At 42.3% G+C, this 19,797-nt stretch overlaps 1 protein-coding gene across 4 annotated transcripts in view; it reads right to left on the reverse strand.

The window, feature by feature from the left end:
- Nucleotides 1–19,797, reverse strand: part of LMF1 (lipase maturation factor 1) — a 346,467-nt gene that overhangs the window by 92,570 nt on the left and 234,100 nt on the right. For all 4 annotated transcript variants that reach the window (XM_032762724.2, XM_032762720.2, XM_075069143.1 and 1 more), the window contains one exon: nt 4,664–4,831. In XM_032762724.2, the coding sequence (XP_032618615.1) occupies nt 4,664–4,831 (168 nt within the window). The remainder of the gene's footprint in view (nt 1–4,663; nt 4,832–19,797) is intronic.

Raw genomic sequence — 19,797 nt, forward strand, 5'->3', positions numbered from 1 at the left:
CCCTGCTGTCGGAAAAGAGGCCATGGAGTCTGATGGAGAAGGTTCCATGCTGATTTCTTCCCCTCTGGGGTTTTCTACAATGCAAACTGATATGTCCCCATAGCCACTGATATGCCAATGAACGGCCATCTGTCTGTGATTGCCATTGCACCTGGATAGAGGTGCTGGCCTTTCCTCTGTCTGGAAAAAGCCCGTTTACCCAGTCTCTAGACTTGGCTGGTTCAAACACATTTTAGTCCCATATTTCCTTCACATTTGCAGTCCTTTGGGTGTTTACCATATATACACCATAAGGAACAGTAATGATCCGTGTGTTATTGGCTTTCTAATGATAATCTGTACCTAGTAGATGTCGTGTGAGTTATGTTATAAGTGAATTGGGAGTACACTGAACTGGTCAGGCCAGCTGAAACTCACTCCCTGATACCAGTGAGCCCCTCGCCCTCTGGCACTGGGACGCTCTCAGGCTCACAGGGATTATATCACTACCTAGGAATCCAGCCAGAGAGTGAAATAAGAGGCAGCTTTAGTTAAAGGGACATTTGTCAAGGTGGATGGGCCCAAAATTTACTCCCTTTACTCCAGAAAACACACCTAAGGCAGTAAAAATACACACTCAACAGAAAAAAAAAAAAAAGGCAACACCACCACCACCACCTGCAGTTACGAGGCTGAAGCATTCTTCAAATCTTAGCTCTCTGGTTGGTTGGCTCAGACCAACAGGTTTCATGAAGATGGTAGGTGTGTAGCACACATCTTCACTCTTCCTACCTGGTTCAAGTTCTCTGAGCCTACAGGGCAGGCTGATGTCTAGCACATACAATTCCCATCAATTTCAACCTCCCTGCTTTGCTCACCTGAACAATACCACGAAGAGGAAGGGTTGGTGCTTTATCTACGCATGCAGTGCATTTCCAAGAAACAATCAGGGACAGGACCTAAGTTTGCTGTCTGGTCCTCCAGCCCAGCCTCTGGGTTTTAAGCCTGATACAGCCCCAGGTTTCAGAAGGGAAGAAACTTCTCAATTATAGTGAGGTGGATATTTTGAAAGAAAAAAACATTTTTTAGTGGGAGGGGTGAAAAGAGGGTAAAATCTGGGGCCAGCCAACACTGTCAGTTTCTCTTTAAATGCAGTGTATATATCACAACAAATATTTGAACAAGAGAGGAGGAAAGTGAGCATTTTACATATCTATATTTACAAGAGTCACTGCATATGTTTCATTCATGTTCAGACAGATCTGCTCAATAGCTTCCCCACAGTAGGTTGCCCAAGGGTATCCTACGTATTGCAAATGATAAATGCACGATACAGCATAACCAGACTGTAATTCTGTCATCGAGTCATACCCCGTGAGCGTAGTCCTCAGTTCTGCTGGAATCACACGCTCCTTACCCTCTCCCTAGCAGGACTGGCAATGATGGAAAGTCTCTTCCCTACACCTTTTCATTACAGCGTGAAATAGAAGAATAATTCACACCGTTTCGGGAGGGGGACTCCCGACAAAGCAACATTCTCCAGGCCAGTTGGAATCTGGAAAAATACACTTACTCAGCCTAGCCACCATGACTCCAATAACAATTATAAAATGTCCAATAAAACTTGCATGTAATGTCAATTCAAATCTTGAAAAACAGAATTAAGTGGTATATCAACATTAAACTTTATGGCTTCCTTTGCAGAGCAGAAGTATTGTCAATAAAAGTCAGCCTGAATGAAGGAAAGGGGCAGTAAATATTAAATAAACAGGTTTTTGTTGAAATGCTATAAAGGCTCCAGGGCTGCTTATTACACTGAGACCCTTTTTCCCCTTGCAGACGCCCCTTGTGATAGAAATAGGTCAGTAATTGCAAACTATCAATAAAGTGCCAACTGAACGGCAGGTAGATGGCCGCACTTACATTATGTCATTACCAGCCTTTGTTGTACGTATCTTTCTTTTTCAGATCCCAGTGGCTCCCCCTTTTAAATTGTGGAGCATGCAAATGGTTGCATTGCCCATTAGGGGGTCATCTGAGAAGTTGCCAGCCCATTTTCTGGCTCTGTCAGGAAGGCTGAATTTAGAATGGTTGTCTCCAAGTTTGGTTCTGGCTCTAGAGTGGGCAGCATTCATTTTCTGTGCTACGATGCTCAGTTTTACATGTAGGAGGATGCCAAATATACAGTAAGTCAGAGCCAGCAAAGGAATAATGCAGAGATATTTGTGCATCTTTTTTGGTTCATGGGGAATGGTTGGGAGAGGGATTTGAATGACAAAATGGTTTTTTCCTCAAAGCAGTGCAAAACATTGAAATCTTGGCAGTAAAACTTCAAAACCAGACAAAATTTACTTGGTTTAGGGTTTTGTTATAAATGCAAAACTCAGTTCAGGTTCGAATGTGGGCCCGTAATTGAATGAACTTGTGGTTTTGCAGCAAATCCAAGCACAGGGCTCTACCACTCTGCATATGGTTCCAGTCCAAAACTGGGGGCAGGCCAGCTGTTACAACTGAATAAATGCATGCATCCCAACTGAACAACATGATCACACACCCCTGCAACATGCAGCTGCTACTCCAGCTCCTATCAACTGCCCAGTGGTGAATTTGATCAAGCCACTCTAGCACTAATGATTGAATATCAATACTTAGGAGAACTGACACAAGAGATTTCTAGCACAATCCATTACTTAAGAAGACCTGGTTTTCTATCAGTACTCTGTATCAAGAGCTACTTAGTAAACCTTTAGTGTTTAACCGCAATAGGAAAATGGACCGTATTTATTTGAAAATTTTGTCTTTTCAAGCAATAGGGTCCATAATCTATTACATTTTTTCCTTGGACTGTAATTTAGGAAGAGCTGAGTAGAATGGCACCTACGCACCAAAGCACTGGCACTGGCACTGATTTCTCAGCAAGCATTATACTGCTCCGGTACTGAAGTAATAGGCACCCTAGAAATGCCATCGCTATGCAGATTGATTCTGAAATTATTACTTCTAGCACTCTGAAGAACACACTGCAGCAGCCACAGAATATCGTATTTAACCACATAACTCTGGCTGATGCTACCGTTACACACGAAGGTTAAAAACAAGACAAGGAATTCCGAAGAGTTGCCTAGAGTTGCTATATATCTGCACAATACATGTGACAGGCTATCACTCAAATAATAATCTACACCTGGATAAAAGGCATGAGAGACAGCTAACCATCTTTTCATCCTCCTAGAGTTATCAGCATCGTCATCTTTACAGCAACCATGCTTCAACAGGCATATTGACTAGTTCTGTGTGAGGGTACTGCTGAGTACACAGTGCAGAGTGAAATGCACCTGGCCACTAAGTTCTTACAGTCAAAGACTCCGATGTGGATAGGATTTATTTTTTAAAGTGGAATCTTGGATTGTTCCAGTATAGAGCCAATCAAATGGTAAACAAATCAATTTCTAACCCACAATACCACGTCCCAGTCTTGGCTCCCATTTGCAGGTGACTGTAGCCTAGAAGAGAGACTTCATAAAGCACCAAATGGCATCAGAAATGTAATAATCCTAGCACCACAAGGTGCGCAAAGAGAGCAAACAGGCCACACGTACTGTGGTACCTAGATGTGACAGAGTGTGATTGGGAAGGCAGGATCTTTCATCATTCTCTTGCTTTCATGTCAGTCTTTTAAAATCCAATCCGCATTTTTGTGGTTAGCCCAGACAGTTAATAAGTTGTTCTCCAGTTTATACATCACATGTATTTGCAAAAGCACCATCAGCTACAGTATATGAGCTTCCCAACGCTGAAGAGACATTGAACAATGAGTATTAAACAAAAACTGAAAGTTATACCTGAGAGTCAGAATGGCTGGTGTTTAATTAAAAAAGCATTTGAGGGAAAAGATTCAGATGTGAATTAGTAAAGGAACAATGTATGATTTTCAGTTTTTTGAATTTTTCATGGATTGTCTTATTACATTAAACATTTTTATTTTCAAATAAAGTGCTCAAACTTGATATTACAGAAAAATGAAACAAATATTTTGAATGAAGACAAACAGGCTAAGTTTTTCTATTAACATTTGTCAATATTCTTCAAAGAATAGAAAATTTTGAAAAAAAAGTTAAATGTTTTCATAAAAAAATCTGTTTTTGATAAATAGCAAAATTTCATTCAACTCTGCCACCAACTGGAGTCATGGCCTAGTCAGCATCTCATTTTAATCCTTTTGCCAGTCTTGTCCTCTCTGCCCATAAAATTGCTAATCGGTACAAGTGTGATGTAGATAAATCTGTAGGGCAGGGATTGGCAACCTTTGGCACGCGACCCATCAGGGAAATCCGCTGGTAGGCCAGGATGGTTTGTTTACCTGCCACATCTGCAGGTTCGGCCAAACACAGCTCCCTCAGCCCGTGCCACTTCCCGCAGCCCCCACTGGCCTGGATCGGCAAACCGCAGCCAGTGGGAGCTGCGAGTGGCTGAACCTGCAGACACTGCAGGTAAACAAACCGTCCTGGCCCGCCAGAGGATTTCCCTGATGAGCTGCATGCCAAAGGTTGCCGATCCCTGCAGTAGTGAATGCACTGACACCAGACACTGCCAGCAGCTCATCGAAGAGTCTTTCAAATGGCCCCAGCAACCACTCACTCAGCCCAGCCATGACGCTAGTAAGGCAAAAGCAGGAAAGCCTCACCTGGAAGAGAATCTGTAAAATGCCGTGAATGATGCACATGCGACGTCCCATGAAGATAAAAAACGGCACCACTAGCTCGATGAAGTGATTGCATAACGTCTCAAACTGGTGGAACCACCACGGTGACCGGTGCATGTAATAGGCTAGTGGGTTGGGTACTGGCTGGGTCTGGAAGAGTAAAGAAGAGGTGTCATGTGGCAATGAGTCCCCTCCACATCTACCACCATTACTAAGAGCTGGTTAAACATACTTTGGTGAAACTTTATATCGGAAAACGACCTCTCCCCCACCCCACCCCTCAAAATGAAAAATTTTGAAGACCATTTCCCTTTCAGTCCAAATTCTGCATTTTCTTGTTGTAAAACCAAAATCTGGGGAGGGAAAAAAAATCAAAACAAGTGGTAAGTATCATAAAAGAGGTGATGCAGCCAGAGGAACAAAGAGAAAGGTCATGCAACCCAGGAAGTCACAGAACCAGGAAGAGAAAGGAACTCAGCTCTTCTGATTCAAAGAGGTGGGCTCTATTTCAACAGTGTTTACAATCTAACTAAATGCTTCCAAAGGGGGGGTGTCAGTTTAAGATGCTAGTTTTTGCACCAAATTATTCATATAGCAACCTGATCTTTTTCTTCGACACCGGGGAGTTTTCTATCCAGTGCAATAAACCTGCTTATCCTACTACCCAGGTTAAAACGAACTCATGTCTGTTAATAACCGCCTCCGATAAAAATGCTACACTTTAAAAAAAAAAAAGGAAAAGAAAGAAAAGGAGTTAAGAATTCACCTTAACATATCTAACGAAAGCTCAAATTTATTAGCATTGTTTTAAAATCCTGACAGCAAACAATAGCTGAAAATCACTGTTTTAATTGAAGGAGACACAACACATCTTTAAATTATTTGTAGCAAAATCAAAAATACAAACAATCCAGGGAAAATGTTGTACTGTACATGGCAATAGAGTCTGTGCCCACTGCCAAATCCCACAACCATTGTAATTCTCTATTAGCAAAGCTGGAATTAATAAAGCTGTTGCTTTATCTGGGTTTGAGGCTGCTGTAACCCCCCCAGGACAAGAGACCGCATCCTTCCTTCCTTTGACACCAGGACAGGATGGAGCAATCGGAGGGGTCAAGGAACACTGCCAAGTCCAGTACAACAAGGGGGCAGAGGTCATGGTGTTCATACATCCTGGTTCAGCAAGATGATCGGTTTGCAATGCCATTGGGGGCCCTTCGACCCCCTCTCTCCACTTGGGAGCTGTTTTAAATTAATCTGGATGTTTGATTCTTCACAAGCAATCCCTAGTACTTCAGAGAGATTCATCAAGGGTTTTTTCCACCTCGCCTCCAAAACTGCTAGACAATACATTCCCCTTTAGAAAGGACAGACCTGAGAGAGAGAGAGAGAGAGAGAGACAGAGGAGACATTAAATCAAAACCAAACTGGATAAAGTGTTAATTTTACGGGGTGTAATTTTATCCAGCCAAACTGGGGAATGGACAGTGGGTCGAAGGCCTGCAAATAATAACCTGAAATTAAAAGCAACAAAGGTAGGTAAACGTGGCACATACCCTCATCCCTAGGGTGACTGGACAGCAAATGTGAAAAATTAGGATGGGGGTGGGGGTAATAGGATCCTATATAAGAAAAAGACCCCAAAATCGGGACTGTCCCTATAAAATTGGGACATCTGGTCACCCTATTTATCCCTCTCCCTCCCTAATAAATGGGTCTTGTCATTTTATCTTGCGGTTGGTGTGCTGTGAAGATGTGCACAGACCTCTTCACTCGCTGTACTGCCTCACTTTCTGCAAGGACCAGAAGTGTAAATACCGAGATCCTTGAGAAAGGCAGCCAGCGTGGGGCACATCAAACTCAGGCATTGAGAAACTTGTTCTCAAGGGATGGCGAGACTACAGAGATTCTGTGCATCCTCTTCTGTGCAGAGAAGTTGCCTAGTCTCTGAAGCTCCCCCTTCTGTAGGGGAAGGAAAAGCACACGGGAGAAGAGTCCCATGCAAAACCACACCCATCCGAGAGCTCGTCTACAGTACAGCACGTTTGCTGGTCTAGTTCTGCCAGCACAGCCACGTTAGCTCTCTGAACGATATTAGCTATGCCAAGGAAAGCACTCTGCTGTTGGTACAGTTGTGTCTACTCTGAGTTTTTCGCACTCCCAGCTGATACAGCTAAGCTTGCAAAACTTTGTAATGTAGACCCAGCCTGAGTCACAGCTTACAGCAGTGGTTCTCAACCAGGGCTATGCGTACCCTTGGGGGCACCAAGAGATCTTCCAGGGGGTACATCAACTCATCTAGATATTTGCTGAGTTTTACAACAGGCTGTATAAAAAGCACTAGCGAAGTCAGTACAAACTAAAGTTTCATATAGACAACGACTTGTTTATACTGCTCTATAGACTATACACTGAAATGCAAGTACAATATTTATAGTCCCACTGATTTATTTTATAATTATATAATAATAATGAGAAAGTCGGCAATTCTTCAGTAACAGTGTGCTGGGACATTTCTGTATTTTTATGTATGATTTTGTAAGCAAGTCGTTTTTAACTTGGGGGTACGCAAGAAAAATCAGACTCCTGAAAGGGGGACAGTAGTCCAGAAAGGTTGAGACCCACCGGCTTAGGGAGACATTTATACATCTGTTCGGGGACAGCCCAGACTCCATAGATGGATTTCCTGATATTTAGCCTAACTCCTGATCACACTAAGTGCTGAGCGGCCATTTTCTTTATCAATAATCCTCATTCCAAAGTAGAAACAAGAGAAAAAGAGAACAGATGCAGCTTAGCAATTTGTCATGGAGTCAGTAACGCAGCTCATGTTAGTACAGTACTTTTTCCTTCCTGTTTTCAATATCTACACACAGATGTTGGTAGATGAGAGGCTGTGCAAGAGGCGAGATGAGTCAAATAAGTCCCCGACCCAAGGGACCTACATTCTAATGCACCAGCAGCAGCACCACAAAGAATACATGGCTCCTTGGAGGATTTGTTGATGGAGGGAAAGAAGTGTTTTTGATGGGAAACGGTTTTAGGCATATGGAGCCTATCAAGACATTATCAATAATGTAATCTTCCTGTCCAACACTGTAGTCACCTCTCGAAACCATAAATCTTGTGTAACTAAAACATGGTAAGTAATTGGAAAGAGAGAGAGAGTGTGTGTGTGTGTGTGTGTGTGTGTGTGTGACACAGAGAGAGAGATTAGTTAAAAGATAGGTGAGGAGAAGAAAGGGGCAAAAGAAGAGAAAAGCCCAGAGGAGCGCATTGTGTGTGTGTGTTCCTTCGGAATGCATTCCATATGGTCGTGGAAAAGGGTGTAGTGCTATGCAACTTTCCCAGTGAGAAACAAGTGTTTACTCATGAAAGGGTGTTGAGGCAAAAGTAGCGTTCCAGAGCAAGTCAGAGTCAGAGCAACCCGACACACAGGCACCTGCGACACTGGGAAATTTCTCTCTGTTTTCCTTGTGTGTTCAAGTCAACAGCTGCCAACTGGAGCTTGGGGTAGCTTTCCCCTCCGCCTCCTTCACCTCCCGCCAACCATTCCACCTGTGGAATACCCACGGGTATAGTCGAGGTTGGGGGAGGGTACATGCAGCATATGCTGGCATTTAAGAGGAAACCTGCAAAACTGCGTAATTCTGGCATGCTGAGTGCTTTCCTAGCACAATTGTTTCCTATGAAAACATCTCTGCTGTGTCATGAAGAGGCGTCAGTGTCAAAACCATGGGAAGAGGGAAACATTCCATCATCTTTTTAAAGGGGGTTTAGTTATTAAACCTTCAGCTCCACTTCTTTGCTGATTCATAACCTCATGCATCCTAGAAAGCTTCCAAGAAGAAGTTCTACTGAGAGAATTGAGCAAGAGATAGTGATTGTGATCCACTTCAGTGTCTGAAGCAGCCCTATATGAACTGAATTAACCAGCTGCAAGACAAACTCATAACTGAAATGGAGAGGAAACCTTGGCTAAGCAGTCTTAGGATAAGCTGCAATGTTGGATGATCCCACAAAATGGTTTTACTTTTTAAATATAAAACTGTTTGCAACAGCATGGTTGCATGTGTCAACCCACCACACACAATAAACGTACAGCCCTGCCTTGCACCTCCACCAGTAAGAAAAAACATCACACTTGTGTTTTGAAATAAGATTGGGGAGAATTAATTCCATAATTCATGGGACAGATTTGTGACGTGTGATTCTCAAGCGATATTTGGTGGGGGCTGCTCGCTTGAGAATCACACGTCAAAATTTCCAGCTAATGCACGTTTTCTGGCTTGTATCTACCAGGGTTGGTAACAGATTCTAAAAATATGCACAATAAACTGTTTTTTCTCCCTAAGGGGTCTAGAGTTTAATTATGTTCTTAGTGAGAACCATTAAAGTGCTAAGTACCTAAAAACTCCTAATTTACTAAACTCTATGCCACTAAAACCCAACACAAGGCTATTGATACACCAGAGTAAATGCTCTTCTCTGGGACTGTAAACACATATGGCCTTCCCCCACCCCCTCTTTCCTCATTGGTACAGTATTACATAAACTCTGATCATGTATTTAATCCCATTGTTCGATATTCCTTCTCAGAGTAGGGAAATCTCAAAGCTCTTCTGCATATACTACAGTATTGTGTGTATGAAAACAAGTCCCGCACTGTCCTCCAATAGTCCACTGCTAAAACTGGGCTATGTATATGGAGTTGAATCTCCCATGTTAGCAACTGTGGTGCATTTATGTGCAAAGTCAAAAAGCATAAGAGAGAGGACGAGCCCAAGGATTAGTAATGAGGTGGAAACTAGAAACATGTCAAGGGAATTTTTCCATATTCATCAGGGAATTCTCACCACTCACCCCAAATAAATCTGCAAAATTTCTGCAGAACCTGTATCTCTGTGTTGCTTTCTTGGCTGGTCGCCTTACATTTTAATAGTAGATGCTGCTATAAAACCCACTGAGGGTCATTCAAAAACATTCATGAGCTTGTTATAAACTGAGGGCAATAAGAGGGCTAGAAAACCCAGCATTTTACCCTAATTTTTAAAAGACAGTAACAGACAACTCGCTTTCCAAATAATCAAAAGAATGTTTCCCTACATGCATTGCTTAAACTTGTTGTCTAAACAACATCGTTTCCACGGATCACACTTCAGGTATGTCTCAGGTGCATCAGATATGCATATTTGCTGGGATGTTTCTGCTATGATGATCATCACTGAGAAGGTTAACGAGGATGATGTTTAAATGACCCTAATTTGGGTTTAAAGTGAATAGCCCAAGAGCAGACAAAGTAAAATTTGTAAAGTGACTAAGGGACTTAGAAGCCTAAGTCCCATTTTCAAAGAAGTGACTTGGACGCAGGAGCTAAATTTAATAAGCCTTAGGGTCCCATGTGTCTATGTCATTTTTAAAAATGGGCCAGACATTTTTGAAGATTCCACACATCTCTTGAGGCCAAAGCCTGCTGAAGTCAATGGAAAACGTCCCCATTGAGTTCAGTGGGCTTTGGATCAGGCCTGCGGTACTTTTGTTTCAGACTTTGCGCACTCACAACTACAGCAGTTATATTATCACAGGTTTCCTTCCAAAAATCAACCCACAGCTGCTACCGCTGCTCCTTATCAGCTCCAGAGCCATAACACTTTATATAAATCCATCAGTTCCTGTATGAAAGAAGAAACCAGCAAAGGCCAAGATCACTCATGTCATCAGGCAGAATTCAAATGACCTTAACACAGAATAAGAACTAGAAGCGGCAGAGTAGGGAAGCTGTGGGAGAAAGGTTCTGTTTTATCTTCTCGTCGCTAACAGATGTGAAGATTCCTTCTACAATGCCTTGGCAGGACTTTGAAAATGTAAAAAGCAATGTATATGCCAAGCATTTATTATGAATTTTAGATATAACAACTTGTTTTTCTGTTGAAATAACACAGACACACACATCTTTCAGACCTGGGTGAGTTAATACCCACAGAAAATTTTGACTGATTGAAAGGAAATCAGAGAAGAGCTACAAACGTGAATAAAGGTCTGGAGGGACCTACTGATGAGTAAAGATGAAAGGAAATAGGATTAGCTTGGCCAATTGTTGGACTACTGGATACAACAATAACTGTGTATACACACCTGAATGGTCTAAACATCATAAAGATAGAGGAATTGTTTAAAGGGACATGAAGAGGAGCAATGATATGAAACTAGGGAATGGTGAAACTCGCGCTGAGAATCAGAGGAAAATGTCCTTAGGAGAAAGATCTAACCATACCATGGAACATCCTAGGGAAAGCAGAAATGAGTCCCAGAAAACGCCCAGGATCTAAGCTTCCCTGAACTTTGGACCTGAACTTTGTGACTTGTATTTATCTCCAAATGGAAGCGCTAGAGTTTTCCATCACATTGGACGAAACAATAGAGACTCTACTACAGGGCATGATCCTGATTTGAGCATGGGACTGGATTAGGTGATCCACTAGGTCTTCTCTGTCAATTCTATAGCAGCACAGAGCCTTCTAAGTTGCAATAGCAACTTAGAGTGCCAAGTCCCCACATATGAGGAGCCGAGGGTTCTCAGATCTGCACAGAAGGGACAACGGGTTGGAAGGGAGAAGTCATGGAGGGGTTGGTGGGAGTGTTAGAAGGCTGGTATCCTTACTGGGGCAGAGTTCAGGTCATGGTATGCTCTTTGTGATGTAGAGTAGGTGTGCTCATGAGGAGGTGTATGTCTGTATGGAGGAGCAGAGCTTAAGTAGCTTACCTTTTCATTCGCTGGTTTTTGAGGTTTTGTGTCAGGTAGGTTACATGTGCAGCAACCTTAGCTGATGAACAACTTGGCGGTTTTGTGTGAAGATAAACATGTGGACTGGGATTTTCTGAAGAAATTCAGTGGGAATTGGCGTTCCTGTCTTTTAGGGTCTTTTGAAAATTCCAGCCATCACTTTCTCAGATACAGATAGATAGACAGATAGATAGAGGGGGAGGGTGGGGATACATGGATAGATAGATAGATGGGGGGGTGGATGGGGATAGATAGATAGATAGATAGATAGATAGATAGATAGATAGATAGATAATGTAACAGCAAACTTAAATAAATAAATAGCTCCTCTGAAAACTTCCAATTATTAACATCAGCCCAATAAAAATAAAATCATAACCAAAATAAAAGAAAAATGCTGCAACTGTCAAACTGCAGAGATCCAATGTCAGGATGGTTCAGAGGGGGGCGATTCTTTAGTAACGAAACATCAAAATAATTAAGTCCCGGTAGATCTATTAATAAAAATAATAATAAAAGTTAGCTACAAGTTCTGGCTGGGCAGGGCTTCCCTTGTCCAGTCAATAGTAATATTCAGCTAACAGAAAAACATACTGGAATCTGCCTGCTTTAGCACAGCAACACAAGCCAAGGAGATGTGTGTTTGACTCAGTGCCAGCAAAACCATAAAATGTTGGCAATTTACTACAGACGTAGTGCCGCGCCACTGTCCCAAAGGACCTAAATAAACTTCAGATGTAGAGTATATATTTTTACTTTATATATATATATAAAAAAATCTGCTTGTTCATTTTTAAACCCTTTCCCCAGCCTTCCACATGTGGAGAGTTTTCAAAGTAGAAACAGGTCCCTCCGCCATGCCTAGTGAAGCCTTGGAAACAAAAAGTTAGAAGCATGAAAAATCAAAGAAATGCTTCTTGTCTGGGCATTGGGTTTCTTGTGGAATGATGGCTACAGATAATGGAGGGGAAAGGGCCTTGGGAGAAATTCTCCCATGAAATTTTATGCATCTGTGTTATAAAATATCCCTGGGGATTTGCGTTCAAGTTCACAGAGCTGCACTTGCAAAGTCACTAACATAGGTGAAACCTTCCTGTATGTGACATTTACATACCCAGCCAAACTCTGCTCATGACAAATCAGCCCTGATTTACACAGTGGTAAATGTCCATTGGTTTATATTTTACCAGGGGTACATTTAAGTGGTAGATTTTGGGTTCCAGCAAATTGGATAGGGAAAGAAAGAAGATCTATAACTGAAGTGTTTGCTTTCCAGACAGCACCCTAGCTCATGGTTAAAACTTTCCTGCCAACTAATAAAGACCACATTTCCATGCTCCACAGCATACCTGTTTATTGACATTATTCCTACACTGCAAGCCTAGGGCTGCTTGCCGTACATAGAATTAATTGTAGATGTATTACAGATTCACCTATTCATGGTGTACGTTCTTGGAGGAGCACAGAGCTAAAATTACACCAGAAACTGCTGAGCCATTTGGGCTATTTATTTGTTCAGAATTGCTTTACAATAATCAGCCGAGCTTGCAACAGACATCTTGACTCTGATGGCCTAAGGACTTAGGGAACTTACAGGATCTTACTGAAGTTTAATTTTTTTCTATTTGCAGGGGAAATGCCTGTTATTAATGGCATCAGCAAAATGCCATATTTGGTCAGAGAGAATGGTTCAGATTCTGATTTCAGTTACACCAGGGGAAATTTGACCAATGGACTTACACCAGGGTGACTGAAAGCAGAATTCGGAACCATAGCTCTCTCTGGATACAGGGGGAAGCATTAATCAAATAAGGGGAAGCTTTTTACTTTTAATGCACTGACATTGCACATCAGAATAACAAGGTGTGTGCCCAACCTAATATGGGGACTCAAGATAATGAATGATGTTTAGGACTTGATCCTCCACTAGAGTGGGAATAAGAACCTTCCTGGCCCAGGTGTACTGAATTCAGGGCCTCCTGATCTGGGTGAGGCTGAGAGAAGTAGTGCCACTTCCATGGTACGGCCCTTTCGCCATCCCCCCTTCTCATGGAAGCTCCCTTAAAGAAGCTTCACAGATGACTGACACTCAGGAATCCTAGTGGCAAAGCCAGATGGAGGTGGAGCTCAGAAGTAGCCAAGCACCATGGCATTACCCCTGGGACATTTGTGCAGACATCCATGGGAGAATGAATGCTCCTAAGGGTAACATTAACTCACGCAGTGCTCCCTCTCTGGCAGCAACTGTCCAGCCATGGACGAGTCAGCCAATATTAGCACACAGCCCTGATAGAACCTGGCTTCTGGCTGGGGAAGGTCTCGGGCAGGAAAGCAGCCTTTGCTACCATACTTCTGGGGAATGCCTTTCCTCTGGATTTCCATAATCTATGGACACTGTCCCACAACTCCAGGGTTCCCAAATACCCATCCCTTGTTGACAGCTGAGTGGTACTCAACGAAATACTCGGTCCCGATCCACCCTTTGGCAGCTAATAGCATTCCGCAGCCCCCTTTTGCTTGCCCTTTTCTGTCGTTTCTATTGCCTCCTGGAACTGGCGAATGAAGGGCTCTGCATGAACTAAGTCTCTTTCCCTTTCTCCTGCATTTCCCCTTCCAGGGGTTTTCATGTGACACCACCAAATAGACTGTGCTGATGACAACTCTCTCAAACCTGGCCTCAAATCCAGACATATCTGTTGTGCCACCAGACAGAACTGATCATTCATCATCAAGTTAATACATGTTGGTGCTTCCCTGGAAATCCTCTTGCACTGGAATTTTCTATCTATGTTGCCCCTTCTCTCTCCGCAGCAGTGACAATAACATACTGAATGGACTGTGATGTCTTAACAACAAAGCTCACATTCCTCAGCAAAATACAAGGTGGAATTATACACCAATATTTTAAATGGCCAATTATGAGCATATTGCAAATATGGTCCTTTAACTAGTTGCTGTTATGACTCCCTATTAAAGAAGACAAGCTTTTCCACACAGCGTAAGCCCTTGCAAAAGCACTGAAAACGTTTAAAACCATCCAGCCATGATATATTTATTATATTTTCATATATATATATAATTTCATGAAAAGGAACGTACTGAGTGGAAACGCCATTTAAAATGTGATCCCAGATGGTGGCAAAGCTCTAAAATTGCAAGGCAACATGTAAAGAAAGATTAACGACCTAAAGCAGGCACAAATTTATGAGGTGAAAGCCCCCGTAATCCTAGAGAAAAATGATACCAAACGTTAGACTAGACAGCGAGAAAATACCTCTGCTCCATTCATATGGCCTTTGCTATTTTACATTTCGCTTTAATATATGTTACACTTGGGCTCACTTATTCTTTTCTGCTACAAGACAGGGGGATCACTTTGGTACAAGAGCAGGCAGAAGCATTTGCTGGCTCCCAGCCGGCGCCCCCTTATCTAGCAACAAACGGTTGATATAAGCAGCTATTTTATTTCAGCGTCTTTCAAAGGGACCATCCCCCTCCATGCTTCCCATAGGTAAATAATAACTGATGATGGATGGACATCAAGGCATCACCGTAAAGCCTCAGGGTCCGAGCAAGTGAAACAGATTTTGTAACCTATGCAACACTAAAAGATCACAAGCTCGTTTCAATTGTCCATTCCGGGCACAAAGAAGTGACGCCCTGTAAGCTAGCCAGCATTCCATCCAGAGGCAGTGTGGTCTGAGCACACAATTACTAGAGCCAGCAATTCAGAAGTCATAATTCCAGTTTTTACATGCATTGCCGCTGTGCACTTGGGCAAATCACTTAAACGCTCTGCTTTCATTTACACCAGCTGAGGATCTGTCAAATGGGATTGATATTACAGAAGCTACCTCATAGGTGAGGTGAGGATTAACACGTTTGTAAAAATTCTTTGCAGGTAAAAAGCAACACTTAACTGATAACTGTTACCATTCAGCAAAGCACTTGAAGTCAATGGTACTTAATTGCTAGTTTAAATACTTTGCTAAATTGGGGGCAAATCATTTATAAAATTAAAAAGAAAAAAAAATCATCCAGTCAGAAGCTGGTTCCATTTTTTAAAGTACAAACAACTTTTTCTAAATCTGACTGTTCCTCGGTTTGGCTGCCGCACTCAGCATCAGAACGTAGAAAATCTGTAGAGAGCCTCTGACACATCTAGTCCATGGCACCTAGTCGGTGTTTGCCAGGTGCCATGGAAGACACTTACAATGATCCTTTGACATAACAGAAACAAAGTCACCACGATCAAACGCTGCCACAGCATTGCTGTCTCCTGCTTTGAAAACAAATGTTTCTGCTTCCTCTCAAAAGCTAAGTAGCAGCAAAACAACGTTTCCCTGTAACAATATTCTGCTCCCAAAGGATGCAGGGGTTTCACTAGCGGAGGGTCACTGCAGCTAGAGGTGCCATTTAAAAATCTGTTTAAATATAAACACCAAAAAAGACAAAAAACGGTATCTGACTTCTATAGACAAGTAAAGCTCACCCTTGCAAGGAATGAGATGGGCAGGGGAGGAAGAAGGTGGAAAAAATGTTTGCCAGATGTGAAAAAAAAGACAGAACAACCTCACATTCAATTAGCAGAAAACACATAGCCCAGGACAGAACAGCCAGTACACAGGGCCAATGATTTCAAAGCAAACCATGTTGCAAGTCTCTGTGTACAACTTTGATATGGCCAGAGGCCAGAGTGTAGTAAAAGGTAATACAGGGCTAAGAAACATACTCTTCAGCTGCCCGCTGCCCCTGAGAGGGGAATGGGACTCATGAGGGGGAAACTTGGCAGACGCCTGCCTCATTTTGTTCTCAGTTTGTTAAACGGAGTTCCTGATTTATTTTGAACCTTTATACCCTCATCATAAGGTTTCCAGTTCTCTCTTTTTCCCAGTAGTGGAAACGTTGTAAAGTTCCTTACACTATGAAGACTCCAAATGTAAACACAGTTGGAAGGGAGAGGGAAGGGAAAGTTAAGGGCCACATACTGCGAGGTGCTGAGTTCAACTGACTCCCTTTGACTTCAGCAACAGCAAAGGGTGCCCAGAACCAATGCTGAATCAGACGCTAACTCTGAAAGACACACATGTAAAGAGGAAGAGGACACAATGCTGACTGTACTGTAGCATCTAATAAAATTGGCCAAGCACTGTGCCGCATTTGGGTAGGGTTATGCAGGAAATGATTTTAACAGATGCACATCAACAGAGGCATGTGAGATAAGAACTGGACCCAGATGGGCCCAGAGTAATCCATTACGATTGTAGTTAATTTGTTATTGTGTTTAAACTTTGCAAATTTGTTAGCTGAGTCTCTCAGTGGAAGTCACATCTCATCAGTACAGATTCCATGTGACCAAAGTTAGTCTTAGCATCTGATATTTGGCTGTAGAGTGAGAGAGGCCCAAACTAAACCCCTAGATATGCATACACTCAAACTTTGGAAAAGACTGGAACTGGGCTTGGTTCAGACCCATCTTCTTCTGTATCAGGAAGAAGAGATGATGTTCAGTGAGAGGTCAGCTCTTATCAATAGCTCCCTGATGGCTTCTAAATTTTTAAGTTCAATGGAAGATGTGCCTCTCTTGAAGAATCCCCATAGAATTATACAGACACTGCAGACATGGAAATGTAAAAGACCTTTCCTTTTAGAACCACTGACTTCACTTGGAACTGCTGGCATTCAAAACAGTCCTTTATTTAGGTGCCTCAGTAGAGACTTAGGAACCTAACTTTAGGCCTCTGGGCCAAGATTTTCAAAAGTGACTAGCAATTGTGGATGCTCAACCTGAGGCATCTCGAAGGGACCCAATTTTCAGAAGGTAGGTGCTCAACACTTTCTGAAATTCAGGTCTGATGCTGGGCACCCAAAAATCACCAGTTTTTTGTTTTTTTTTAAAGTCAGTTATTTATAAACACATAATTTTCAGATTACTGCAACACTTGTTTCAGGGTCCGAGACTAACCTATACCATAAGGATGCCTTTTAGAGCTATGAGCTTGTCCACATGGTGAGCTAGTGCATTGCAAGCCAAGGTGCAAATCTAGAGCACACAAGTTTGCTGTGCACGAACTTGCCATGTGGACCCTGCTATCTTGCACTAAAAGTTCTGTAGTGCACTCTGACGTACTGCTTTTCAACATGAGTGTGTGTCAAAGCACCCTATGGAGCTTTCAGTTGATTCACACCTTGGTGCAGACAAGCCCTTCGTCTGCCACTTTGGGGAAGGGGTGGTAGGAATTATTTTAACCTGCCAGATCTGCCTGTTAACAGCAATGGAATCTGGCATTTAATCTACCATTCACCACACTAAAAATTTATGGCCATCACCTCCTCTCAAAAAAGACTCATATTGCTTCACTTAAAAAAAAAGTCCTGCGTTAAAACTGGAACCATATCTCCTTCGGAATGATTTTTTTGCATGACCATAAATACGATGCCCAGTGCAAGGCCAAGGAACACCATGCTGCAATCAGAGGGCAGTTTATCTAAGGAAAGCTCATGGCTCGTGCCTGTGTTTAGATTAGGCTGTTTTGGGACCTGGATATATATATTTTTTTTGGTTAAACACATACAAGAGTTAAAACTGGCGATGAACAGTGGGCTCTTTCATAAAATGTGTTCATAAAGGGTAAATTGTGTCATTAGGAATTCGCTACCTTGTTGAACATTTGAATTCTTCAAACTGGAACACCACTTAGCTTTAAGCCAAATCAAACTAAAAGAGGCGGGGGCAACCTAAGAGTTGTAGGCTGTCTGGTTTAACTTTCCAAATAAATGAACGACACGTTAAAACTGAACATCGACCTCAACCAGGCTGTTTAAACAAACCTCCTGGGTTTGAGCAGTCAACACTGCAAACTGCATCTCCGAAGAACAAAAGAAGATGCTGGTAACCTGTAGAAAGCATTCTGGTGCTGGTTAGTTCTGAAAACTGCATGTGCAGATCTTGGAGAACACTAAGGAAAACCAATGTGAGTAAATTGTAACAGTCATAATAAAAATCACAAACTCCCAAGCGGCTTCAGATAAAAAGCAGACTGAATTTCACCTCGGGGACCCTGGTTTAAAATCCAGCCCTTGTGCACAGTGACTGGCAACTGCATTGATTAGATGTTTTTACAAGGCTTGGAAGGCTGAAATGAGTTGACGAGCATCAGCTCCCGTCATCCTGGATGTTTGTACGAAGAACTGCCATGTGTTCCTGAAAAACAGCTACGTCTCTAACTTAGAACAGACCTCTCTAGATAGGAATGGCATCTGAAATAATGCCGCACCCCGTTTCAGGGGCGCAAAGATGGATGGGTTATAGATAAAGCTCTGGATGGCGACTAAGGAAATCTGGGTTCTCTTCTGTGGCTCACAGACATCTTGTGCAGTTGTGGGCAAGTCACTGAGGGCTGGTAGACACGTAATAGCTATGCTAGCAAAACTTTGTCAGTCAGGAGTATGAAAAAAAATCATACTCCTAGCTGACATAGCTGTGCCAGCAAAAGCCCCAACGTAGACTCAGTTATACTAGCAGGAGTCCTGTCGTAGGCATAGTTCACTTCATTCAGGGAACTGCAGTGTACTGTACTGACAAAAGAACTCTTATACCTGTACAGCTACACTGGCAAACTCTTTCTAGTGTAGACAGTAATGCTCTGCGTTGGCCTAACACTACTCCCCTGTCCTCTACCTCTCTGGACTACCTTGTTCTTTAAATGCCAAAGCAATAAGCCAAATTTGTAAGTTCTTATTCATTTTTTACTCAGGCCATACTTGGGTAAAACTCCCAGACAGAGGAAAGAGCCAAAAGCCAGGTCTTTGAGATTTGAGAAAGGAAGGTTCTGGGCGAATGACTGGAAGTAGGAAGTACAAGAAATCTTTATTATTTATCAACTAGTATTAAAAAGTGGGCTAAGACCGTCTCTGAACAAACAGAAGGCGCAGCCTCAGCTCTGTGCACTTTTACAATGTACAGCCTGATTCTGCAATTGGTTACATATATGTGGAAGGGAGGGGAGGTCCTTCTGTGCAGATAGAATTGCAGGTTCAAGCCTTATTTCAGAGGTGTAATGAGCGAGAATGAAAAGCAACAGGAAGGCAGGGACATGTTCTGCAGCTATTAAAAAAAATAAATCACATGGTTACTTAGCTTTGGTTCCATGTTTAAAATAGTGGATTATTATTATCAACATTATCCTGACAAAATTTGTTAGAAGGTGTGTTTTCATGACAGCTCCAGCTTGATTTTACTGATTTAGGAGATTTCGAATAATTCAGATGCATCTAAATCTTTGGCTACAAGCCCAAACCTAAGCAAACCCAAGGTTTACATGACACTATT

The sequence above is a fragment of the Chelonoidis abingdonii genome, chromosome 9 (assembly GCF_003597395.2).
Source record: "Chelonoidis abingdonii isolate Lonesome George chromosome 9, CheloAbing_2.0, whole genome shotgun sequence".
Lineage (NCBI taxonomy): Eukaryota > Metazoa > Chordata > Testudines > Testudinidae > Chelonoidis > Chelonoidis abingdonii.